At 44.1% G+C, this 17456-nt stretch overlaps 1 protein-coding gene across 1 annotated transcript in view; it reads right to left on the reverse strand.

The window, feature by feature from the left end:
- Positions 1-252: 252 nt before the first annotated feature.
- LOC147718308 (nicotinamide N-methyltransferase-like) overlaps positions 253-17456 on the reverse strand; it is a 69383-nt gene continuing 52179 nt past the window's right edge. The window contains exon 3 of the mRNA XM_086966690.1: positions 253-1135. Coding sequence (XP_086822816.1) covers positions 706-1135 — 430 coding nt within the window. The 3' untranslated portion in view covers positions 253-705. The remainder of the gene's footprint in view (positions 1136-17456) is intronic.

Here is a 17456-nt window from a genome sequence, read left to right on the forward strand (position 1 = left end):
GAATTGTGATCGGTTGTGGTTTTATTGTCCTGTTTTATCAACTTTTATGTACTTTTATGATCTGAGCAAAAAAATATTGAATAAAGTTTATAATGACTACTGACTCATCTATCCTGTACATTGGACTTTTTAAGTAAGGCCTCTAGTTCATGGCTTCAGTTCTCAGAATGAGGATCGAGATTGTCGGTTTTATCATTAAAAATACAGCATTCAATGTAAAGAGTTTTCAACAAGAACGACATACCTAGGAAGTTGTATAACATTGCTGTTTATTGACTTGATTGATGCATCAACTACTCATTGTTACTACAAATACTTTTATGCATCAACTACTCACTACTACTACAACTACTAACATGTATGCTTCAATTCCTCACTGCTACAACTACTCAAATTTATGCATGAACTACTCACTGCTGCTACAACTACTTGCATGTATGGACCAACTGCTCACTATTATTACTCACATTTATACATTAATTACGCACTACTACTACAACTACTCACATTTATTCATCAACTAATCACTACTACTACAACTCATGCATGCTCGGCATGATGTTACATTTGCTGGCAACAACTGACTATAATTTGAAGAAATAATAAAGACATCATGGAAAAGAAGGAATGTAATGTTCGTCTAATCTCACTCTTCCACCAGTTTGCCTCTGAAACATTTTTTTATTTTTTATTTGAAGAGTAGATTTATCTTGTTTTATGTGCTTTTAAAATAACAAAATATTTATAATCTGTGACATCATACAAACTTTCTGTTTTCCGAAGATAAATGTACTCTTCCTGGATGTCATAACCAGCCTCAATGAGTGCATCCTTCAGAAAATCCTCATCCATGTAGAAAATAGGAAACTTGAAGTTGCCACACATGTAAAATGTTGTTTCCAGCATTGCACTCATTATTAGATAACCTCCAGTCTTTAATAGCGAGGAGACATTTTTCAGAGCTTCGCAGAAGGACTTCTTGTCTGCGACAAAGTGCTCCAAACAGTGTGCCAAAAGCAGACAGTCAGCCTGGAGGTGGATGACGGGAGACAGTGGGTTACTGCTCGTAACATCATGTTTGAGTACTCTTTGGACTTTTCTTTTCAACATGCATTCCTTCTCAGTCCATGTTTCACTAAAAGTAAAGAGATACAACATGATTAACATGTGTTTAATTGTTGATTGACACATGTTTTGTAATGGGAAGACGATCATATTCAAGATGGCCAGCCATTTGGCCAGTACTCCCCACTTTGTCTCACACATTTCTCTGGACCAATATCTGGTTTATGAACCTTCGGACAATACAAATGCTGTGCATTTCTACCCTAAACAATCTGGCATCAGTTTTGCTTTTGGGAATTAGATGTGAAATTGCTGAAAGACATGTTTCCTGTCCTGCCTGTGAGAGGATGGGGATACCTAACCTACTGGTGGGTATTGTCAGAAGCTGCTGAGGGAAACATTTTTTGACATTCCTCATGACACACCCCATCAGCAGTCTCCCATGCTCAAAGCCAACATGTTTCGAATCCCTAACAAATCCGGGATTCTCTTAAGGACTTGGACTTAGTATTTTGGCTCTTAATTGTGGTGTAGAGTTGTTCCACAGGAACTGATGTCCAGAAACGTTGCTTCAAATCTTATATTGTGTTCGAAGCATCAAATGTATGTGACATGTGGGACAGCTCGAAAATGAGTAACTGTCCGTCTGGTGTTAATATAAATGTAGGACTGTTTTATTTCAGACTGGTACACATGAGTTATTGATGTTTGTCTTGGGATTATTGATTTGTTGTTATTATTTGTTTGCAAAAACGTTCCATATATTATTATTTTTTCTCACAATTATTTTTGCACTATGTAAATGTTGTATATAGCTCTATTTCAAACATTTTTGAATTGTGTGATTTACTAATGTGGTGTTTCTGCTCTATTGATTTAAGAATAGCTTTGTTGAAATATCAAAAATAAGAGAAATAAAGCTTAAAAACTTTGGAATTAATGGTCTAAGGTTTATCACAACTGTAATCAAAATAACCCCCTCGGACTTCCTGTTTGCTTATTTCAATATTGAGGTGGTCCAGTCTTGGGAGCGACGGACCCAAGCCTTTTCCTGCTCTTGCTTCAAAGAAGCAAAGCAGAGTTTGCTACTGCAGGGCAAGAGCCATGCTCCTGCCCTGCCATAGCCATACCCTGGGGGGTGGCAGTCCCCAGGACCATCAAGGGAGAGGCTCCGGGAGAGGGGCCGCATGGCCCCCCTCCATCCATTTGCATAGCCCGAGGGAGGAGGTTATTGGCTCTGGGCTCGTCGGGTTCTTGGTGAACCTACAAGTCCAATATGGTAGGCCTGGGCTGTAAATTCCATTCCACTCGCGCAATTTGGGTAAATTGGGTAATTTAGTGTTTCGCAGAGATTTGCTTAATGCGATTCCGCAAATTCCTCCCACCCCTACTATATATACCCACAACCAGTAAGGTCCAGTAGATGTAGCCATACCTTGCTGGACTCATTTCAGAAATGTATGGGTTTGGTAGATTTACCTAGATGGCCGCCGAGCCAGGGGACAAAAACTCATGGGATCCCCCTTGCAAAACCAGGTTGTTTTGTGATAGGTAATTTTTATGTTGCCTCAATAGGTTTTGGGTCCTAGCCTGTCGTGTGTACTTGACCGACCCACATAAGTGAGGTACATTTTTCTCAGAAGACTTTGGGGAATGTGGGGTAGGTGGAATTTTGTGGATCCACGCAAATTCCACAACGTTCCACCACAGAAATGTGAGGAAAATTAGTTTTTTTGACAAATTCTAAGGTTTGCAAGTGAGTTTGGGTAACAGAACCTAGAGAGAGCCAGACAATTCACCCATTCCTAGATTCCCCTGGGTGTCTAGTTTTTAAAAACATAAGGATTGCTTGGTTTCTCTAGGTGCCGGCAGAGCTAGGGTTCAAAAACTACAGCTAGTTACTTTGCAAAAAAGGGTCAGTTTTCACTGTGAAAATGTGCAGTGTCCATGTTGTGTTTTGGGCCGTTTCCTGTCACGGCCAATAGGCCTATCCACACAAGTGTTATACCATTGTTCTCAGAAGACTTGGGGGAATGCGTAGTGGGTAGAATTTTGTAGATCCACGCAGATCCCAGAACTTTGCATCACAGAGATATGAGGAAAATGTGTTGAATTTTAAATTAAGTTTGAGGTTTGCAAGGGACTCTGGGTAACACAACCTAGTGAGAGGCACATAACTCACTCCATCCTGGATTCCCCTTTGTGTCTAGTTTTAAAACGTTTAAAGCTTTGCTAGGTTTCCCTATGTGCCGGCTACATTAGGGCCAACAAATCCACAGGTAGGCACATTGCTAAAAACAGGTTTGTGCCTAGAGGGCTTTCTGATGCGCTGGGGGAGGTAATTGTAGGGAGTTGCCCCTATGTGACCCCAAGGGGGGCATAAAGACTGTGGCTATTTTGTGTAAAGGTGGAGGCATTGGTGTGTCATTATGGAGAGTCACATAAAAAAGCCAGCGTAACCTCTGGTGTCTAGTGGGCTTTCTGCCACCCAAGGGCAGATCAGAAGCCACTGCCCCATTTGACCCCAGGGGGCAGAAAACTGGAGCATTTTTGGGGGGAGATGTGGGCATTGGCAGGCCTATTCTGGGCTGACCTCACCTCTGAATTAAAAAATCCTGAAGCCTATGGAGCTTTCTGCCCCCGGGGGGGGGGGGGGGCAGATAAGCATATTGGGGCAGATAAGCAGCTATGCAGATAAGCAGCTATTGCCCCAATATGCCTCCAGGGAGCTACAGTAAGACTGTGGTAATTGTTTTTGGGGTGGGGGTTATCATGCCCATTCTGGGCTGACCCAGAATGAGCACAAAAGGGGCAAAAGGAATGAGCCTCAACTATTGTGAAAAACAAATATACTTTTGAATGGTGGGAGACATCTATTTATCCTGAGGGTGGTTGCGAACAGTGGGAATCCACTGAAATGTGTCAATGCTAATTTTTTAGTATTGAATCATTCTGGCATTGAGTGACATAGTACATTTTATTGATTTGATAATACTGTACACTGTGTCCAATAACTATAATCGATTAGTGATCAAAAAGAAATATGTGATTGTCTAATGTATTCTCCCTGCTTATATTTTTAATCAGGTGTCTGTTTTTATGGATTTGATCCATGAAATGCCTGTGTACTTTTGTTTGAATTGCTGTCTCCTATATTGTGAGAAAAATGGAAATTAAGGGAAAGGAGATATTTCTCTAATAGGTTAGGAACGTTGTTTTCTGATTGTTGTTTTGATGAAAAGAACTCCTTGATTCTGAAGGAGGGAAGCCCTAACCGTACAACACTTTGCAGATATTAATTGATTGTATATATTGTATATTAATTGTATAGAGGTGTCTGGGGTAGGCGCACTATGGTGGAGCCCTTTATCTGATGGCAGATGTCACATGTTAGAGCAAAGTTCTTGGTCTGTTTGTAAAGACCTGGCCACCAATAGTGTTGCTGGAAGAGATAGATTGCAGCAGTAACCCTTATATGGGCCAATGCCAGACCCTCACATGCACCCAGTATAAATCCTAGTCGGTGATCATTGTTTGCTATTACTCTGTTCCCCACTCCTGGAATTTGAGCATGCAGTATGCTGTATGCATCTAATTTGTAGTTGAGTGGAAAGCCTTTTGGCAGGTATGTGATGTTAATGCTTCATTGACAGCCAACATGATGACTCTGTCTATTCTCAAACTGGAATGAGTGTTTGTAGCAACTATGGTGGTGGAACCAATGCAGCCTCATCAGCCAGTGAATTAACTGCAATGTGTAAGCCAACAAGTTGATGACTCAATCTATGAATGACAAGAGACCATGGCAAGTTTTCTTTCAGCTTTGCACCTGTTCCCAAAGCAACTTGGGATTTACTGTGGAGCATTTCAAATCCCTGAATCCATTCTGACTTTAATAATGAAGATTTTCATTATATGACTGTCCACAATAATACAAATCACATAAGTATGGGGAATCCAGCATTCGTATTCTGTAGCCCCAGAACTAGAGCCATACGCTCTGCCTACTGTGCCGTGCAATCACCCAGTAACTTTATGTGGGTTTTTTCAGGATGGAATTCTTCATTGTTCATTCTTCCTTTCACGATGGTGAATGCAGCAGGATATTGCTGTTTTGTCCATATGGCAGGCTGTACAGAACCATCATATTAAATAAAGTAGGCACCGCGTTCAAGAAGCATTATTTCATTAGGCAGAGGATACTCTTGCTTATACTGGAGAAATGCTTCTGTTTGTCATGTAGAGTCAAATCTTCAGTCAACGTCTGTTGCAGTGAAGGAGTTTGCCCATTGTAGCCATCTTGGATGTAGAGCTTTTGCATTTGGAACACTAGCTCTGGTGACCAACTCTAAAGTTGGTACTGGGGTCACAACCATGGTTTGTTTCCCTTGAGACAGTGCACACTCCCTCATCACAGTAGTCTGACCAACATTTCAGTATTTCTTGAGAGATGTGATTTATATGCAATTGGTACTGTGTCACCCTCACTGAACGTGGCATGTGTGTATCCTAGATACCCACGATTACTTAGATAACCAGGTTTTTAGTCTTCAAATGTGTGTATAAGTATTTGGAAACAATCATGTCAGCTTGTACAGCATGTAAAATCTCTGTGTGTTCTTGTGTCCAACGCATATTTATTTATGTATTTATTTATTCATTCATTTATTTATTTATGATGTTTGTAGAGCACCTGAATCATCCCTGAAGGGGTATCTCTGTGCTGCGGACATAAGAAGAAAAGTAACACAATGCAAGTTTTAAAAAAGAACAGTTTTAATAGGCCTTCTAAATTGAAGATGATCTGGACAACGCCTTAGTAGGATTGGGAGCTGATTCCAATGCAAGAAGGGAGGTATCCAAGGAACTACAAGAAGGGATTTAGATCCAGGGGGAATATCCATGATAGGGGTATAGAGCTTAAAATTTGTAGCCAGGTAAGCAGGGCCTCTCCTATATATAGCTTTGTGGACGGTGCCACACATTTTGAACTTAATGCGTTTGCGTACTGGAAGCCAATGTAGCTGTTGGAGAAGTGGAAGGGAGGCAGCTCTATGAGTGACATTTAGGACTAAACAAGATGTTTTGTGCAACTGGTCCAGCGAAGATTCATGAGCTGAGAACAGCAGGGCGTTGCAGTAATCCAGTCTGCTTAATGCTAATGTCTGGATGAGAGTTTTCCGTGTGGAGTCAGGAAGAAGAGGGAAAACTCATATCAACAGATTGAGCACATGGAAATAGGAACCGACTGTGTAGGTTACATTGTCCTTCATAGTCAATGCTTGATCAAGACGAACACCCAGATTACTTTTTACAGCTACCTTAGGCACGGGGGGCACCAAGATCCCATGGCCACCAATCGGGTGACCACAGCAAAGTCTGTATGCTCAAGGTCAAAGAAGCATTTTACCTGTTCAATGAAATAAGGAATTTAGATATCTTGATGTGTATTGTAACCTTTTCAGAGTCATTGATCAGGTTTAGAAAACTATTGTCACTTCTGCCGTGCTGTCTAACATTGTCAATGCCCACTCCCTTTCAGATGCATAGTTCTCAAAGATATATTTTGGGTGTATCTTCTTTTTGATTAAGTATTCAGATGAGCGTTATGGGTCCTTTCATTGTTTTATGTGTTCTTCCAATATCTGTTCTGACCATCATCCTCTCTTCAAACGTCTGTTGAATGCCTCCTTAAAGGAACGAGGGGAACGTGTATCAGTGTCCTGATACCTGTCAGGTGGTTGCACAATATCACGGTTACATAAGTTGTAATGTTTTCCGGCAATTTCCTGTGTAGGGTGCCCATCCATGGTTTTGTTTTGTCTTTTTTTTTCTTATTATCCCACTTCCTCTTTGTAGAAGAGTCGGGTGCTTGCTTAGAGTTATCCTTTTTGGAATTAGTCTTTACCTGTGGTTTTTCAAGTTTGGCTCCCAAATTATTTCTACCCACTGTAGCATAGGTTTTTTTGATAATTTTGTGTGATTGTCATACCTGTTGAGCAGGAGACAAATCCCAAAAGGTTGGCGTATAGCTAACACTGCCACTTCTCCTTTTATGTTACTCAACATTATGGCGGCTACTGCAGCAAACTTGCCCATTAGTTTCATCCCTAAGTCCAGGGCAAGTGCTACCCAGTGTTCATTCTGTACCTGTTTTAAAAGCTCAAGTAGAACCACCTAGAAGGGATACCATGTGTTTTGGTATATGCTTCAGCGAAGACTGTACCCCTCAACTGGGGGAGCCATTCCCATTGGCAAGAAAATTGTCAGTATGATATGCTTCTGCTGGCCTGTAGGTGGAAATACTGCTTCACAGCTGATACATGTTCTGTGTGATTCAAAATCAAATGTCTTCTCTTCTGGATGCATTTAAGTTTGAGAGCTAATACCTTGTTAAGCTAATTGTGGTTCCACCACTTGAAAAGCCCCCAAAGGAGCGAGTGTCGATGTCTGCATCATGAATTCTGCATGACTTCTATGTATTGGAGCTAGACTATTATATAATCCCAGTATCTGGCCTGAGATCAGACAGTCATCATTTGCATATGATGTGTATCCTTCGTGTACTTGCCATGTTGCCCCCTCATTGTATTACTATGGGGTAGGGTGCCTTTAAACCAATTATTATGTTCTTGGTAAGTTAGAGGGCATTATGGTTCCTCATTTCACCTACTTTATTTTCATGGAATAGCCAAGTAGCATCATCTACCTCAGGGTCTTTAACGCATGAGTAAATGCCACTATCCAAAATGCCTCATGTGCCACTACCACAACAGTAACAACCCCACCATCTAGTGTAAGGCCATGTTGAAGTACTTTGTGAGTGGCTGCATGTCTGCAGTTCTTAAAAAAATGTTCTGTGCCAAGTTTTATAAAAAATTAATTTACGGAATTCAGCTAACAAAGTGGGAACAATATCCTTTCAAGCTTGAATTTACCAACAGCCATTACATAGATTATACCTACTCAACAGAGGAGGATGTTCCCTACCATCAAAGACATCTCAGGTTTAAATGGTGTATAGGGATATCTGAGGAAGAACAAGGGAACTACTCAGTTAAACCCTACAAAATAAGAAAACAACCAACATTGGCGGCACCATGTTGTGCAGTTTCCACCAATTAGTAGAAACTGCATTTGGAGACAACATAAACATTGGATGATGCTAGACTGATTCTTGTACCAGCTAGCTCACAGTGCCACTGCCAGCCCACCCAAACCTGAACATGACAAGTCTGTTCCATCAAGACAGATTTACAACTTTCACTCAGAGAAATATGCAAATAATTCACAAAGAGGAGTTCTCAAGGTTTATTGATCCTGTTTGATTAATGTGTAGAATATATGGCTTGTGACTATTAATAGACATAAGCAGATATAAGTTATAATAAGTATCAACACAGAAATTAGAACAAAAAATGGTATTATCTTCTTGAGACAATTTATATGCATACATATAAAGGATTATAATAATCAAGCATAGTCCCAAGAACCTAACTGTATGTATCTAGGGTGTGAATGTTTGTTCTGCCAAGAAAACCCCTTATGGATGACCTAACCCCTTTTACCTCGTGAGTAAGAGTTTAGAACCCCATCTTGGTTACAAACTGGACATCCCTCATAGAGTTGTCAGGCAGCTGCTCGGAACAAGTTTCAGCATACAGGAACCTTTTGAGATCAGCAGAAGTGTCTCCTCCGCTCATGTTAGAAAACAAAAAGCTACATATCGAAAATGCCATCCTTGCCTACAGCTGAGTTTGTAATCAAGCAACCATTGTTAGTGTTCTACAGATAGCTGTATCTCCATATGGATGTAATACTAAAACACATTTGTATTATGCTAGCGAGAAGCCTTGCACCAAATCCCAAGGCAGTGTGATAAGAGAAGTGTTCTGTTTCAGCAATGTTGGTATTTCTGCGAAAACCAATCCAGGCATCACAAATGCAAAATGTGTGTCAAACATAAAAACCTGTTACCTGTGCGTCTCATCTAAGCCTCTTTGCTAATGGCCCAATCGGTAAGACAAATAGAGGGAACAAGAGACTTCACTGATGGGTCTTGGGTTCATTTGGAAAGATATGGGAAGGACTATATTAACTCTGGCTCAAGGGACCTCATATAGGGCTGACAGGAGAGGTGGAAATCAATGCCAACACATTCATTCTGTCAAGCAGCTGAATCAGTAATGACAAATGTACTGTATGAAAGGCCTTTCGCAGTCATTCACAAGTAATGTTACCGGGCCTCACAGGTCCTCCAGTTTTGCCAAGGCCATCTAAACCCTGCGTAAACAGTGTCTTATACTTCTACCATGGGTAAATCTTCTTTGGTTCCATCACATCAAGAACTCTAGGACAGTAGCCAGTCTAGTGACAACGATCAAAGCAAACATTTTGTACATTATGCAGGAAAATCATCCCAGACGAGGCAAAATCACCCAATGTTATTGTATTTAACTATTATGGTGACAATCACATACTGGAGATCATCCAGCAGGCAGCTCATGCATTCAACCTTATTGAAAACATTTAATAGATGGGGAGCCAGCAGGGAAGAGAACATTTTGAATAACTCACAGGGGAATCCCTTAGCAACTGGGACCCCATTTACAAAGCCCTTGTATTGCCATTGCATCACACAATGCAATATATGCAATACAAGGGGTTACGGGAGAATTATTTTTGTGCTGGAAGGTATACCTTCCTTTACAAAAACAATATTGCCTGTAATGTAGATACCCTTGCACCATGTTGCATGGGTGCCTGTGTTGGTACTAGGCAGCACTCAGTGTGCCAGCACAAGCAGAAAGCAAGAATGTGTTACATCTTAGTTGGTATGGAGCGTTCCTGCTCTCTCCCTGTCACAAGCGTAGCACAGCAAGCTGCCTTGCTGCACTATGTTCCATGACTTTATGATAAATCTGCCCCAGGCCCGATGGAAATACAGTTATGCCTGCCTGGATCTAAATTAAGTGGAGACTCAAGCATGTCTTGCTCCGCCTCTGACAAAGATTGAACCACCAGTTCATGTATGATAGGGTACAACTGTTCTATTCCAGGAGAGAGGCGGATCTGGTATAACCACAGGTAATTATCTGCATCAAGGGAACTCAAAATACAATGGCTATCTGTAGTTTTGTCACAAGGGAAAAACCTACTTCCATCATCTCTTTGTGTCAAACATTAGAACAACTTACCGCGTGCCAGCTCGTCACTGCCCTCAAGATTAGCACCTTTTCTCTGGTACAGCCCTGCACTTTTTTTTGGTCCATTACATTGTGCCTGGTTTTTTGTTCCTGTGATTGTACCTGATTCCTCATTGTTTCTCACTGTTGGTCATTAGCCTTGTTGTGTCTTGTACTTTTTCTTTCCCATTGCCACCTGCTCTTCCAACCAACAGTAATTTTTTCCCACCGCCTCCCACTTATAGCTCACCTCCTTCCTCACAGGACCTACTTAATGGAAGCCACAATGAAGGTACGCCAAATTCAAGCCTGTCTGTGTCCATCTGTACTTGTGCACAGTGCCAGGAACTCTAGACCTCCAGTCACCCACTGGTACCCTACTGCAGAACTCTGAGCCCTGGACCCCTGATGCCACATCAACTGCTGCCTCTCATCTCTGCACTCTACAGCAGGACTGTTCACCTGTCACCTCTGTCACTTTACCTGCAACTCAGGACCACCTTTCCTCACAGCTTCCCTCCTCACTTCCACTTCGCTGACCGAGAACACCCTAGTAACACTCTGATGCCTCTTGCTCAACGGTTGATCTCTCTGAAAGCATGCAACCAAAGCCTGGGACACCATCTCCTACCTCACCCTGGCATGCTCTACATCACAAAGACCTGGCTACCCCCCTCCTCCAACCATGGACATCACCACTGCAATGAACAAAGCAATAGGATGATACACAGGGTCCACACCAACAAACATGCAGTGGAATCGCCATCATCCACAACACACTATCTGCTGCACCACCACCGAAGATGAAACCAAACTGATCATGGAACACCTTACTTTCTGACTCCACACCGATGACAGAACAAGCTTCAAGGTCACCCTTGCCTACAGACCCTCAGGGTTCACACACTCACCTCTGTGATGCCATCACACACTTCATTGCCCCACTTGCCCTTGAGTCCAAGCACTGCATCTTCCTCAAAGACCTCAACTTCCCCCTGGACGACATCACAGACACTAATTTTGCCAACCTCCTGGAATGCATGGACAACATCAGCCTCGCCCAGCTGGTCACAGACTCCACACAGAGAGCAAGACCAACACTGCACCCAATCTTCATGCTCAATATATCCATGCCACGGAACTCACGTAGACTGACAACTCCATCATCTATGTAACCATCGCAGAATCACTGGGCACTACCAGCAGCCTCCCAAATTATCTGCCCACAGCTGGAACAAAGTGGCACACACCCAATGGAAGGATGCGGTCAACACCACCCAGCCCACCCCACAACAAACCTGAAACAAGTGGCCCAGAACTTCATCACCTGGATCACTAACACTGCTGATGTAACCACTCCAATTAAACATGGCAGATCCACCAAGCAAGCCAGCTGGTATACACTACAAATCAGGACAATGAAACACAGCTGTAATCAACTGGAGAGAGGATGGTGCACTAGCAGAGATGGTACAGACCGAGCCACCTTAATGAGGAGCTGATACAACTCTGCGTGCTCCGCAAGAAGGCGGAAAAGAAATGGCGAAAATGTTATGGTGAGGAAGATAAGAAAGATCTCAGACGGATACAACTGCAATATAAAGCGGAAATCCTCATGGCTAAGGCAGATTTCTATGCCAGCTCGATTATACATGCGCCTAAGAACTTTTCAAAATTATCAAGGACCTCTCCTCCCCTATATGCATGTAAAATAAAGTGGCAGTATCCCAAAACTTATGTGATAAAACTGATTTACATTTTCAGGATAAGATTGCAAACAGCCTGTATTCCTGGATAACTATCAGGCTTTAACAGAAGCAGCTTTTGACAGCTTGGGAGATAATGTATCCTCTGGCTCCCCCCTTGATCCTCTCCCCCATAAAATGTGGAAATTGTTTGGGTGAAATAGCTTTCCATGGCTGAGGTAGATATGCAAACAGTCTCTGGAAGAAAGAAGGGTCCCGGAATGCTGGAATTTGGCGGTGGTGACCCCACTGATTAAAAAGCCTTCCTTGGCAAATTTTAGGCCCATCTCTCTCCTTCCCTATCCGGTGAAGATTCTAGAGAAAGCAGTTAGTATGTGTCTGTCATGCTTCCTGGAAGAGAATCATTTACTAGATAAAGACTAGTTTGGCTTTCGCCCTGGGCAAGGGACTGAGATGGCTTTAGCCACTATGCTGGATAATCTGCGTCTGCGAGCCGACAACAGGAATGTCACTGTTTTAGTGCATATCGATATGTCAGCCGCATTCGACACTGTGAACCATCCAATACTAGCGGAAAGATTGAAGAATATAGGAGTGAAAAGCCGGGCACTGCAATGGCTTCAATCCTATCTAGAAGGCCGACAGCAGGTGGTAACCTTATTACCATTGTCCTCTGGTAATAATTTAGTCACCCATGGGGTGCCACAGGGATCTGCGATCAGCCCTATCCTATTTAATGTCTATTTGTAACCCCTGCTTTCCATCATAAAGTCATCTGGAGTCTGTCTAGTCAATTATGCCAACGACACGCAAATGGTCTTTTCCTTGGAAGGGGACCATGCATTATCTATGGACACGTTCCAGCAATGCATGCGGCAGACAACTGACTGGCTCAGAAGGAACTCATTGCAATTTAACAAAGGAAAGACTGAGGTAGTGTACTGCTCTGCAAGTAGGATGTCCAGACAATTTCCATTTGACTTCAGACTATCACCAGAAGAGGAACCTTTAAACCCAGTCAGGAAAGTTCGTAATCTTGGGGTGTTGTTTGTTGATGACCTTCAGATGGAATCACAGGCTCATAAGACCGCTAGCGTATGCTTTGCCCTCATTTGCATGCTACGGAAAATACTACCTTTACTACCTAAAGAGGCATGCTCTCTGGTGGTAAGTAGCATAGTTGGTAGCAGGCTGGATTATTGCAATTCCCTATATCTGGGGGCACCTGTGTACATTTTCCAGGGACTGCAAAGAATCCAGTCTGCAGCAGCCAGCCTGGCCCATGGTAGGCCACGGAGCTACTCTACTACCTTGGCTCTGAGAGAGCTACACTGGCTGATCATTAGGGAAAGGGTCTCCTTTAAAGCTCTGTGTATGGTTTACAGTAAGCGTGGGCGAAAAATCCATTCCGCGGGCGAATTCGCGGATTTTTGATGATTTCGCTATCCGCGAATTGCACGAATTCACCCAATAATCTGCAAATTCACAAGCTACGAATTATTTTGCTTGGTCGCGCTTGAAAAATACAATATCGTGCGTGTGGCGTTGTCTTACCGTGATTCTGAGTCTGCCGAGTTGTTTTTCTTCAGGTTTTGCGTGTGCGGCCCCATTTTCGATCTTGCTGCGTGATCGTGCTAGAGTTTTTCGAGCGCAATTACGTTATCGCGGCTTGCCATCTTGCACGACGAGAGTTTGACAATGCGAGTACATCATAAAAGCCCGCGACGTCGCGCAGCTGACTTCCAACAGGAGATTCGAACAGCTTGCGTTCCCCAAATTGCAAAAATTGCAATTCTGCACAAGAAATCCACCGCAGGAAGCATGAACCTTGTGAAAATGATGATTTTGATCAGAATAACTCCTCAGATTGATATTTGACTGCACTTTTTGGTGCAGGAGTCCATTTTTTGGGAGGGGTGGGAGGAAGGAAGTGCCTCAGAGTCTCCAACTTCCTGTTCCTATCCAGCAGGCTCCTCCCAGTGCTTTGTGCATGTACTGATCACTTTTCATTTGGCTGTAGAGCTGGAAGGATTACTTTCTGTGACTGCTGCTGGATTTGTATTTGAGGACTTTTTGGACTTTGGAGTTTGGATCACTTTTGGACTTGAGATTTTACAAGTAAGTTGGTGTTGTTTGTTTGGGGCATTGCAGTTGAGGCAACTACAGTTCTAAAATGTGTTCACAACTTTAACAAAATATATATTGTGGTGGGTAGCCACAGTATCCAGTAGGCCCAGGGTTAGTCATGGGTGCATGATACAACTGTTTCTGTGATTTGTTTTTTTTAACTTAATTCTCATTTATGTCATGGAATTTTAGCTCACTGTTATATGTTGTTTTTTTTCAAATGTTGGGGTGCCTGTAAGCCTCACTAGCCAGTAGGCCCAGGTGTAGTGAGTGGTGCATGGGCCTAGTCTTTCTGTGGGGTATCTTGAATTTAAACATCATTGAGGGCATAGTTGGCATGGGATTGTGATGATTTTTGAATGCTTTCGACTTTTTGGGTGGTGTTGGGGCCTGGCCATGTGGGTGGAGGCCATTTTGAGGCCTGGTACAGGCAGGGTATGGCAATGTGGTGGGGGTCAAGGAGCTATTTTTAAGCCAGGCTGTGTGCTCAGGCCTGCACCCAGTTTGCCTTGCTTTCATCCATAATGCCCAGGGGTACTCAGTGGTGCATGGGCCTAGTCTTTCTGTGGGGTGTCTTGAATTTAAACATTATTGAGGGCATAGATGGCATGGGATTGTGGTGATTTTGGATTGTTTTCGACTTTTTGGGGTGGTGTTGGGGCCTGGCCATGTGGGTGGGGGCCATTTTGAGGCCTGGTACAGGCAGGGTATGGTCATGTGGTGGGGGTTAAGGGGCTATTTTTAAGCCAGGCTGTGTGCTCAGGCTTGTACCCAGTTTGCCTTGCTTTTAACCATAATGCCCAGGGGGACTCAGTGGTGCATGGGCCTAGTCTTTCTCTGGGGTGTCTTGAATTTAAACATCATTGAGGGCATGGATGGCATGGAATTGTGGTGATTTTTGAGTGTTTTTCAACTTTTTAGGGTGGTGTCGGGGCCTGGCCATGTGGGGTGGGTGGGGGCCATTTTGATGCCTGGGACAGGCAGGGCCTGGCCATGTGGTGGGGTTCAAAAGGCCATTTTAAAGCCAGGCAGTGTGCTCAGGCCTGAACCCAGTTTGCCTTGCTTTCAACCATTATGCCCAGGTGTAGTGAGTGGTGCATGGGCCTAGTCTTTCTATGGGTTGTCTTGAATTTAAACATCATTGAGGGCATGGATGGCATGGGATGGTGGTGATTTTTGAGTTTTCTTCGGCTTTTTGGGGTGGTGTTGGGGCCTGGCCATGTGGGTGGGGGCCATTTTGAGGCCTGGGACAGGCAGAGACTGGCCATGCAGTGGGGGTCAGGGGGACATTTTTAAGCCAGACAGTGTGCTGAGGCCTGCACCCAGTTTGCCTTGCTTTCAACCATTATGCCCAGGTGTAGTGAGTGGTGCATGGGCCTAGTCTTTCTGTGGGGTGTCTTGATTTTAAACATCATTGAGGGCATGGATGGCATGGGATTGTTGTGATTTTTGAGTGTTTTTTTACTTTTTGGGGTGGTGTTGGGGCCTGGCCATGTGGGTAGGAGCCATTTTGAGGCCTTGGACAGGCAGGGCCTGGCCATGTGGTGGGGGTAGAGGGGCTATTTCTAAGCAAGACAGTGTGCTGAGGCCTGCACCCAGTTTGCCTTGCTTTCAACCATTATGCCCAGGGGTACTCAGTGGTGCATGGGCCTAGTCTTTCTCTGGGGCGTCTTGAATTTAAACATCATTGAGGGCATGGATGGCATGGGATGGTGGTTATTTTTGAGTGTTTTTCGACTTTTTGGGGTGTATAACTGATGTTCCTCTGGCTTCCATTGATTTTAGGTGCACAAGAGAACCACCAGTGCCAGGAGGAAGTCCTGCAGCGGTGTGTGCAGCACGTCACGTGACGTCACGTGTGGCCACAGACAAGACAACTCTGCAACTCGTGCAACTGCGGCCTGCTGTTCTGACATCTCAAGAAGATGACCCCAAAGAAAGTTGGCAGTAGCGCCTCGGCGAATACAGTCGCCAGTGCCACTGCCAGTAAGAAGGAGCAGAAGAAGCAAGTGGCACCACCTACCAAGGAGACTGGTGTGCCCACCGACACCATTTTTTGGGGAAAAAAAAGTATGCCTGCAGCAGCAGCTGTGTCCGCCGGGGACCAAGCTGGAAGAAGCACCTCCGCTTCATTGGGCTCAGTGCCACCACACCAAGTTAGGTCCAAGACCACCATGAGTGCTGCTGCGGCAGCCACTTTGGTTGTTGAATCACCATCAACCAGTGATATTGGCTCCTCACAAGAAAGTACCATCCAATCAATGCAAGGTGTAACTCAGCTGACGAGTGTTCAACAACCACAGCCACAAACACAGGTACAAGTAGTACAGGCGCAAGTACATGGGCAAGGAGAGGCGCAAGTAGAGGCGAAAGTACAGCTGCAAGGAGAGCCGCAAGGAGAGGCGCATGGAGAGGTGCATGGAGAGGGGCGACTAGAGGTTCATGGAGCGGCACAACTGCCTACAATGCTTGTTCCTCCATAAGTAGGGGCACACCAGGAAATTGCTATTCAAGAGGAGGTATCCGAGGAAGCCACTCCTCCTGATGATGATTATCCATTGTCTTCCAAATCCCCAGCAAGAAAAAGGTCAAGGAAGGATACTAGAAGTACTTCCTCAAGCCCCCTTCCTTCTGATGATGCTGATGTTGATTGGAACCCACCAATGTAGTCTGAGAGTGAGTCACCCCATGGTGAGCCGACAAAGGTAGCTAAGCCTAAAAGGAAGGCTCCCACAAAGCTTCCACTTATGGGTGATGACGGCAAACAAGAAGTGGTATCTTCTGCTGCTGATGAACAGTCTGACAATGACCCAGTCATCACAGTCGTCACTTCAGCCCCAGCGGGCATGCAGCAGACAGACATTTTAACCCTAGCCCGAATGGCTGCTGAGCGGGATATGGGCGGCATGGCACTGGTACCACCAGTGTTAACCACAACACCAACACAACCTACAGCTTCCATCTTTTTTAGTCAGACGGACCGGCATGGACCTCCATCCAGCTCAACCTCAAGTAGTGGTGCTGTAAGTGAACAACAGAAACAAATTCAGCCACGCCCATCCTCCACTTCATCTGGCATTGAAAGTCAAAGTAGCACCTCCATCACCGGCAGGCATCACCCGTCCTGAGTTTGGTACTGCTTTACTATTAGCGCAAAGGCGGAAAACATGGTTGTTTTTCGATTTGTAAAGTATTAGTTGGTCGGGGTAAGCTTGGTACCAACTATGGTACCGGAGGCCAGAGAGGTCATCTCAAACAACACCACCCTATTCAGTGGGAAGCACACATGAGGAAGATCGAGGAAGCCAAAAGAAAAATAAATTCAAATGTATCCCTTGATATTGAATCAGATGATGACGAGAATCTGATTGTG

This window comes from Lissotriton vulgaris, chromosome 4_1 (assembly GCF_964263255.1).
Source record: "Lissotriton vulgaris chromosome 4_1, aLisVul1.2, whole genome shotgun sequence".
Taxonomy (NCBI): Eukaryota; Metazoa; Chordata; class Amphibia; order Caudata; family Salamandridae; genus Lissotriton; species Lissotriton vulgaris.